We start from the raw sequence: 9737 nt of genomic DNA, 5'->3' as shown, positions 1-9737 counted from the left end.
GATGGGGACATTGCCCAACAGCTTGTTAACTACCTTCAAGATGTGGCGCTTTGCTGCTGAGACCCTGGGGTTCGGGATGCCACATCTGAATCATCGGGCTGGAGAGGAAAAGCAGGCAGTGTGATTGGAGAGTGACTGGGCTTTCAAATGTTGACGGACAAGTCCCAGCCTCTCCCTGTCTATTTATAAGCTAAGAGGATGGGTTCACTCAGTGCCGCCGATCCTCCTGACTGCACGGACGGGCCTGGAGCAGCAGGTCAGGTTGATGTGCAATGTGTGCTCTCCTTCTAGCTCAGACTGTTGCTGAAAGAAAGGATCCCAACTGAGTCAAGAGTCTTTATTATCCTTCCAGTTGTTCATTTTATGCGTGGAGAACTTGGGCGTTTTGGTCACCATTGCAGTTAAAGTGTTCTCTGAAGGGTCTGCTTTGCAGTTCTGCATCTGACCTCCTCGTTTTTTGCAAGCATGAGCTCTGGTGTTTCCCAGTGAGCTGAGGGAGTGCTGTGGTTAGATGTTTTCCTGGGTCTCCATCCATTTTACCTGTGTGGAGGGGATGGGGTGTCCTGCACCCCTAGCTTTGGCTTGGTTGGATTACCCAGGGCTGATGCATGAGGAATGGCACCTCTGAGAAGGAGCAGAGACCATCTCTGCTCTCCTCCGTCCTGCTTGCCTATGCCCAGGGACTCACAGCTGAGCAGCAGTTTGCCACTAGAGATAGCGGTTCTGGATTTGGATGGTGGGACGTGTTGCAGTCTCTCTTCTGAGGAAGGCACTGTTGGGCTCTTCTCAAGTTTGTTGATGTGCTCTGGTACATACTTTGGCTTGGTGCGGGAGGCAAGTGGGAGGACCCACAGCTGAGCTGAGTGGTCCAAAACACCTGGGGTCTGAGCCCAGGTGTGCCATCAGGCAGTGCTGAAGCTCTGAAGCATGGCAGCATGCGGCTGCGCCAGCTGGAGATGGGCAGTCGGGGGCTGGAGGAGACAGCCCTGGTGGGGTTGAACTCTGTGGAGGCAAGGCTTGCTGGACAGCATGGGCAGGTCCCCTGTGAGGCAGTGAGCTGACATCTCCTCTGCCAAGTCCTCCCCTGCTGGGGCAGGAGCAGGGAATGCTCCACCGCAGGCTGGCTCCGGACTGCGCTGGGTACCTGGGGATAGACACAACTCTGATGACTTGTGTGACCCTGAGGCTTGGGTGCAGGAGGTGGGGACTGTCATTTTGGCTGGTCTTTATGTGTTCCTACTGTGTTTTTACATCAAAACCCAGGAGTCTATTATTGCTTGCTGAATGCCACAGGTATGCGCAGTGACTAATCCTTCCTCCTTTGCCACAAAGGCTTTAATCTCTTGGGATACCAGAAGGAGTTGCTTCTGTAAGTGGCTGAATGCTTGTCAGTGCTCTCACTGGCATCTGTGGGCTTTGTGGCACAGCTTGTCACAGGTCATGGTTACTATGGTGTGCCACCGTAATATCTGGATGCCACTGATGTGGGCAGCAGAGCCTTCAGCTATGGTGGTGACCTCCAAGACATATGGGAAATCTTAGTGCCACTGCTCAGGAGCTGGGTGAGGGGGTGTTGGGTGGAGGAAATCCTCATCACAAAATGTGCAGGGTTGTGAGCCGGGCGTGAGCCACAGAAACCACAGGCCTGTGGGCTGTTGCCAATCATGGGGCAGTGAAAGGTCCTCTTGCATATGATGATGTGCAGGGCTGGCTCCAGATGTAGGGCAGATGGACCGTGGGGGCAGAGCCTGGCAGGGTTGGAGACCTCTCTGCTCAGGGGATGGGGAAAGGCCACTTTGGCTGGGTCCAGGCCAGCCATGGCTTTTTGGAGGGGACTTCTGCAGACCTCTGGTCCAACTTCCTACTCAGAGCAGGACCATCCCCAGTGCTAGCTCAGGCCAGCCCTAGTTTGGTCCAGCCAAGCCTTGAAAGCCAAGGTGTAGACCCAAGGGAAAGAAGCTGTTTCCTAAGTGACGTGCTCATCAAGAAAATGCAATTAGTATGAAAACTCAGGGTAGGTTTTGCAACAGGAAAACAGCACAGGGAAGCATATTGTTATATCTGGCATGGGGAGGCCCCCTCTGGCATCTCCTAATTCCTGTGCAGGCTTGGCTTCTCGGTCCCTTGTAATCCACACTGCTTGCTGAGGTTGCTATTTCAGTAATTTGGTCTGTCTCTGATGTCCCCAGGCATGGCCTGCAACGTCTTGCCTACATTCGTGTGCAATTGAGCCTGGTGAGAAGGCAGCCACTGTAATTCCTTCCTTCCTTCTGTCCTTCCTACCTTCCTTCTGTGCTTCTTTCCCTCCTTCCACATGCAGTTTGGAGGGGCTATAGCCTAAAAGCACCTTAAAATGGTGTTTTGCACCAATGGATCCAGCCTCTAGTCACTGGTGTTTGGCAGCCGGGCAGGACAAGGGCCAGATTGGGTTTAGCAGGATCACAGGCTCATCCGACCTCACCTTCCTCTGACCATCACAGCACTTTAATCCCAGGATGTCCTCATCTGCACAGGGAGATGTAGGCATCAAGATGTTGGTGGTGGACTTGAACACAGAGCAAGACTTGAGTTGACACTTTTTTTTAATGTGTGATAGTGAGTTTTTTCTGTTGCTCACATGGTGCTATGCAGTGGGTAGGTGTTCCCATTTTCCTGAGCAACCCAGGAAAACCTTTCCATGCTGGAAGTATGCTGGGAAAATGCACCCAGACACCTCCTCTGAGAGGCAGAGTCTTTTCTACCTCCTGCAACAGGGACATCAGGGAAATGGACTTCGCTGGACCTGTCCTGAAGTCTGGATCCCCTTGGGCTGGGGTGCTGAGGATGGCAGGGCACACCAGGAACACGTGGTGATGAGCTATAAACCATCCAAGGCAGGGATGGAGCAGGGGAGCTCCTGCAGACCAGAACTCCGACATGAACCCTCCTGCTTGGGGGAGGATGCTTTCAAGGAATCAGCATCCTGATGCTTTTCCCAGAGAGGGGGTGGCTGGAGGCTGCTTGTCTCACACTGCAGTTGCAGCTGGACCAGCAAGAGATGCTTGGGGTGGGTTCCGAACTGCACAGGGGATTGGGAAGTGTTATGAGGTGGATTTTGGTGGGAGATAATACTGGCATATTAAGACACTTCTACAAATGCAAAGCTTAAGCCAGTGGCCCTCCACCTGCATGGTGTGGATGTGGCTCTCAGGTGGACAATGGGCTCTCAGAGGCTGGTCACATCCCCGCAGAGCAGTCACCCTCATCTGGAGAGGGGACTCACTTGTGCCAGGTGATGTGCGGCAGCACCAGCAGGCTTTAACACTCAAGGTGGGGACCATAAAAGCAGCTCTGTGGGGTCAAACCAGAGACCTGGGTAGCCTCTGGTAGTGTCTGGAGGAGGAGTCCTGGTGAAGGGCAAAAGGGCAGGAGAGCAGCTGCAGACATGGCTTTCCCTGAGCCCCTGCCAACCCCAGCTGTACCCAGCGCAGAGCCCCCCAGGCCAGATGTGGCCTCTTTCCATTTTTTCCCCTGCATCCCCTGGGGACCCCCAGCCCTTGTCACCTGTGTGCCACTGGGTGCTTTTGCTCAGCTGGCTTCAGCTGCAGGATGCTGCTGAGTGCCCAGTCCCTGGCAGAGGGTCCTGTATGGGACCGCAGCTGACATGGTTTGGGATGGAAATGCCCGCTCCACATTGCAGCATCAGGCTTTGGCAGCACTGCCAGCGGTGCTGGAGCTGCACGGCATTTGCTCGTGCTTCTGGCGCACTCACCATCCTGCTCATGCCAACACTGATATCCCCCAGGTGCTGTGGAGACGCAAGATGTGGCTGCTGCTGGTGGCCCTGTGCCTGGCCCAGGGGCTGGGCAATGCCATCCCATGTGCTGGAGTGAGCCATGACAATCCCGAGCAGTTCATGAACATCGTAAGTGCTGGGGGGTCAAACAGACCTCTGCAGGACCCGGGCTTCCCCATGGGGTGGGCCCAATTCCTCCCTGAGGGACCAGCTGGGCTCTCCCCATCCCTTACCCTGGCATCTGCACCCAGGGTCAGCCAAAGGGCTTGGGGCACCAAGAGTTTCCTATATTTGCATGGGTGTCACTCACTTCATGCTCTCAGCTTGAGGTTGGCCTCTCCCTGGTCTTCCTCTAACATAGATGGACCTTCAGGTCTCGTGTGTGCAGGTGGAGGTGACATTGGAGAGCTTGGGTGGTGGGAGTGGGTGTTGTTGGGTCAGGCACAGGATGATGGACACAAACGGGTCACCCTCTCCCCTCGGACTGTTGTCCCTGCAGAGCCAGAAGATCCGTTTCCACGGGTATCCCAGCGAGGAGTACGATGTGCTGACAGAGGACGGCTACTTCCTCAGCCTCAACCGGATTCCCCATGGCAAGGGGGATGCTGGGCACTCAGGTGGGCTCGGTTTCACCAAGGGTGAAGCAGCCGTGACCCTGCTCAGAGATGAGGCAGTGTGCAAGGGGAAGCCAGTGTGAATGCCTGTGCCTTCAGACACAGTTTCGGCAGCTGGAAGAGGGATAAGAAGTTTTTGCCCAGCTGCCTTGAGCTGTCCCTGGGGATGCAGGAATTCATTATTGTGTTTTGTTGCATCCGGGATGGGGCAGCGTGACCCAGCGAGCCCCAGTGGCTCCTTAGCTGGAGCAAACCCCTTGCCCTGGTCCAAGGTTTCCTGATAGCTCAGGGCCAGGGGTGGCAAAAGTCCTTCAAACAAAACAAGCACCAGCAGAGGCAGGGAAATCATGGGAGGAGAGAAAGTTTAATGTGCAGCCTGCAGAAAATAATACTGAGATGCACAGAACTGTTTTATTTCCATATGGGAAGGGGTTTTCTTGTGTGAAGAACCCGATTTCTCCTCTTTCAGGAGCCAGGTCACCTGTGTTGATAGTGCATGGGTTCAGTTTAGATGGTGGTGACTGGGTGGACAACCTCCCCAACAGCAGCCTGGGCTTCATCCTCGCAGACACAGGGTACGACGTCTGGATTGGAAACAGCCGGGGGAACAGCTGGTCCCGACGGCACCTGAACCTTTCTGTCGACCAAGAGGAGTTTTGGGATTTCAGGTGAGAATGCCACCAAGGGTGGGGCTGGGATTCTGGGCTGCCAGCACCGACCACCTGATGTCCATGGGAGGCTGGGAGATGGGCACCTCCTCCAGCTTCTCCCCTTGCTCCCCAGCTTCCACGAGATGGCCATATATGACCTCCCCGCCATGGTGGGCTTCATCCTAAGGCAAACCAGGCAGGAGAAACTGTTCTACGTTGGCCATGCTCAAGGCAACTCTCTGGGTGAGTGAGGAGGAGGAGCCGGCAGTGGGTGGGGGCGGGGCGCCAGGATGCCATGGGAGAGGGGCATCAATATCTGTCCCAACCTGGAGACTGCTGAGGACAGGGCTGCGTTGGCCCATGCAGCCACTTTTCCTACCTGGCTTCTTGGTCCTTCTGCATGGGAGAGGTTTGCTATGTCTTGCCCAGCCATCCTGGGCTGTGCTGACATCCAGGAGCATTTAATTTTGTTCAAATCCTATGTCTCAAAAAGGAGGTCTGGGATGAGCATTGTTGCTGTTGGGGTTATCGTTGTGATCTCTCACTGCTTTTCAGGTTTCATAGCGTTTTCAAGCATGCCACACCTGGCTGAGAAAATCAAACTCTTCTTTGCACTGGCTCCTCTCTACACCTTTCATCACGTCAAAGGCCCCATCTTAAAGATAGCGTTTTTACCAGATGCGGTACTGAAGGTACGTGAGGTGTTTGTGTATTATTACTACTGAAACCCCGGAGCTTTCAGCAACTCATGTTCCTCGTGTTGCCGCCGTGCACTGAGCCCATGCCTGTGGCAGGCGTTGGAGACACGTGTGGGGAGATGAGAGGTCCCAAGATCCCAAACAGCAGGGATGTCCCTCTCCACCCAGTCGAGCACAACCAGATTTCACTGTTTAAAATATCCATACCTCTCTATCATTCCTGTTTATGTTTTTGCTTATTGACCTCACCACACCCCAGTCCCATAGCCCAGCTCAGAGCAGCCCCACACCACCTCCCTTCCACCCTTTGCTCCAGCGGCTGGAGAAAGGCTGGAAGGGGAGCTGGCACTCTCCCTGGATGTGCTCCACCTGAGGAGCATGTGTCAACAGAGGTGGCAGATAAGTGGTATGAGTCTGGCCATCCTGGGCTGAGCTTTGGAAGCTGGTACCTTAGAGAGGATGCATGAGGATGATGGGGACTACAGCATGGTGTAGAAAGGATGGTGATGGTTTCATGCTGCTCTGAGAGTTGGGTGTGACCGTGGGTCAACCTCCTCATGAGGCTGGCTAGCCCAAATGTGTCAACAACCATATTGAGGAGTTGCCTGTCAGCACTGGCTGGGGACAAGTGGTTCTTGTGGAGAGGGGACATGTGTTGCAGGACCCGCCATGACCTGTTTCCTTGTGCTCTTGCAGGCAATATTTGGAACAAAACAACTGACTCTGGTGGGGAGGATGGAGAGAGCCACCCTTGCCAAGACGTGCAGCAACCTGCTAACAGCTGAAGTCTGTGAAAACGAGATCTTCCTTATTGGCGGGTACAACAAGAAGAACTTGAATGTGGTGAGTGCATCAGCCTCTCTAGGTCACAGTCATCTCCAGTTTTCCTAGACACCTGGAGATAGCTAATGAAATACAAAAATGAGTATAAAAAGCCAAAATAAGGTATGAAAAGCACTGTTCAAGGCAGCGGTTTTTGGAGATTTCTTTCAGTTGTGTTGGGGTGTTAAACCTAATGGAGGCTTCAGTAGGAAAGAATCACTTGTGGTCTTGTCTGCAAAGGAAAGGTAACTCCTGCCTCATTTTCTGCTGACCTGCAACAAGTTTATAGAAAAAAATAGCAAAAAATTGACTGAACCAGTTGTATTTCCATTTTAAAGTGGTGGTTAACTGGTTTACCTTTAAAAGCTACTCCTAGCTCTGAACAGAATAAAGCTGCTGGAGCATATAATGTTTATATTGCAGTTATAAGACAGAATGATTTTTTTTGCCTAGACAGATTTTCATCATTCCCAACTCACTTAGAAAATACTTCTTCCTTCCTGCAGAGCCGACTGGATGTATACCTAGCTCATTTTCCAGACTATACATCAGTAAAAACTCTTCTCCACTGGGGACAGGTAGAGACTGATTTTATAACGACTGTAACCAATGCTTTTTCTTTTAATCTGGGAATACGGTATTTTACAATGCTGCTTCATTCACCCTGGAGACGGGTAAGGAGGTAGAATCAGACAAAGCCAATAAAAGTGATTTTTAAGTTGCTGCACCAAGGCGTCTCAAAAGCCACAGCTCCTAGCTACTGCTTCTGGCTGGCCAAGGCAGAGCCACCCAGATGCTCATCTCCATCCCGGGTAAGGACCCCATGTAGGTGTTTTGGGGACTCCCTCTTTGCTCTGGCCCACGGGACAGACACCAGCAAGTGCCACACCAGGGCTGTGCTGGGCAGAGTGCGCTCACCTGGATCCTGCTGCTGCCCTTTGCTTGCGGTGGGGCTGATCCAGGGCATTACCTGCACAGGGTTAACCTTTTGCCTCTGCTTTCCAGACTGCCAAAACTGGGGAGTTCAAGCAGTTTGACTATGGGAAGAAGAACCAGGAGAAGTACAACCAGGTAAATGGGGACTTGTGGAAGGAGGAGCAAAGGATGAGGCTGGCTAGGACCAGGATGGGGGCAGCATCCTCCAGTGGCCAGAGTTGCCCCAGTCCTTTGGGATGCCAGGGACAGCACACCCCATCCATTAGTGCTATTAGTGTCAGAGCCTGCGAATAACTGGAGCGTTTCCCCCCTCCCAGGCCACTCCCCCCGTGTACAGGATAGAAGACATGACAGTGCCGACCGCCCTGTGGAGTGGTGGGGAGGACTGGGTGAATCCCCCTCTGGAGACCAAGCGCTTGCTCCCCCGCATCACCAACCTCGTTCGTCATGAGCACTTCCCCGACTGGAACCATTTTGACCACCACTGGGGTTGGGACGCCCCTCAGCGCATGTACAGGCAGATGGTCACTCTGATGGAGCAAAATCCATGAATGTGCTGTCCCGAGAAGGAGGAGCCACCCATTCCCATGTGCCTGGGGGCACAGGTTTTGTGTGAGGGCTGCCACTCTGCTCTTCCCTTCTTAAAAATGTCTCGTATCACCCTATTCCACACTGATTTAATGCCTTAAATGTAATGGTGTAATTTCTGCCTGCCCTCTGTGACTAGAGATTGCAATAAACTCTTGCATCACAGCTGAACTCCAACCCTTTGCTTGGTGGACCTCACTGGAGTTCTGTTTGCACCCCATTGCCGGGGTGAGGTGTGCAGGAGACCCTGTTTGTTTGGGTTTTTTCAGCTTTTGCTGGCTCAGGGCATTGCCAGCACAAAATTTTACTCCAGAAATTGAGCGTGTGCTTTGGGTTGTGGGTTTAGGTGAAGGAGGGGTGGAAAGTGACCTTGTCTGTGAGCCCTGAAACGGCTGGAGGGGGTGAGCACTGGCTGCAGGAGAGAAATGTTCCTCCAAGTAGACTGAAACCAGAGAGGTCGATGCACACCACATGCCTGAGAGGTGGTGAAAAGGAAACATCTGGGCCTTGGCGTTAGGCTAGGTCTTTCCTGGGAGACAACCCACCCAGAACAGGGTCCTACGTCACCTTCTGGGGTACACCTTATGGCAAAAACCCAGCTGTGTTTTCTAGGAAGTTGAATTTAACATGGCCCACAGTGTTACCTAAGAATAACGCTCTGTTCTTAGCATGTATATTTGAAAAATATCTGTCTACCTACCTACATATCTATTCTTTCTATCCATCTTTCTATCCATTTATCTATCCCTCTACCCACTATATTCTCTTTCTTTCTTTTTCTTTCTTTCTTTCTTTCTTTCTTTCTTTCTTTCTTTCTTTCTTTCTTTCTTTCTTTCTTTCTTTCTTTCTTTCTTTCTTTCTTTCTTTCTTTCTTTCTTTCTTTCTTTCTTTCTCTTTCTTTCTTTCTTTCTTTCTTTCTTTTTTCTTTCTTTCTTTCTCTTTCTTTCTTTCTCTTTCTTTCTTTCTTTCTTTCTTTCTTTCTTTCTTTCTTTCTTTCTTTCTTTCTTTCTTTCTTTCTTTCTTTCTTTCTTTCTTTCTTTCTTTCTTTCTTTCTTTCTTTCTTTCCTTCCTTCCTTCCTTCCTTCCTTCCTTCCTTCCTTCCTTCCTTCCTTCCTTCCTTCCTTCCTTCCTTCCTTCCTTCCTTCCTTCCTTCCTTCCTTCCTTCCTTCCATTTACCTACTTACCTATTCTATCTATCCCTCTGTCTGTCTGTCTGTCTGTCTATCTAGCTAGCTATCCATCCATCCATCCATCCACCCATCCCTCCCTCCCTCCCTCCAAGAGATGTGTGATGCGCTGATGATTTTGGTGAGACATTCCCAAACTGCTTGCCCAATCCCCCCAACACTGCACAGCAGGTGCCCATGCAGAGACAAGACAAGAGGTGTGAAGACATGGTCTGAGCTCATGCTGTAGGTAAATAGCCCAGAAATGTCCTGCGTGACCCCTGTCCCATGTAAACATGGGAACAAAGTGTCTTTGCTGACATAGCAAGCAGCACAGCGGCACTGGGTTTCGTGGGGGATGGATGGGAGGGGTGTTGCCAGCCTCCCCCTGCCCTTTTGCTCCACTGTCTCATCTCCCCAGGATCCTTCAGCCCCAGGAGCGGGGTGCGCTGTGGGAGGGACAGCTGTGGGGTCAGAGTGAGGGTCCA

General features: G+C 52.1%; 1 protein-coding gene across 1 annotated transcript; it reads left to right on the top strand.

Moving 5' to 3' along the window:
* The first annotated feature begins 242 nt into the window (after window positions 1-242).
* LOC143160442 (lipase member M-like) lies at window positions 243-8260 on the top strand. Its single transcript, XM_076338171.1, has 10 exons — window positions 243-256; window positions 3785-3904; window positions 4275-4392; window positions 4859-5057; window positions 5173-5282; window positions 5595-5731; window positions 6434-6580; window positions 7066-7137; window positions 7565-7630; window positions 7813-8260. The coding sequence occupies exons 2-10, from the start codon at window positions 3803-3805 to the stop codon at window positions 8044-8046; spliced, it is 1185 nt and encodes a 394-aa protein (XP_076194286.1). The 5' UTR covers window positions 243-256; window positions 3785-3802; the 3' UTR covers window positions 8047-8260.
* The last annotated feature ends 1477 nt before the right edge of the window (window positions 8261-9737 follow it).

Source organism: Aptenodytes patagonicus, chromosome 5 (assembly GCF_965638725.1).
Source record: "Aptenodytes patagonicus chromosome 5, bAptPat1.pri.cur, whole genome shotgun sequence".
Taxonomy (NCBI): Eukaryota; Metazoa; Chordata; class Aves; order Sphenisciformes; family Spheniscidae; genus Aptenodytes; species Aptenodytes patagonicus.
The sequence above is the reverse complement of the archived record's forward strand: the minus strand, read 5'-3'. Positions and strand labels throughout refer to the sequence as shown.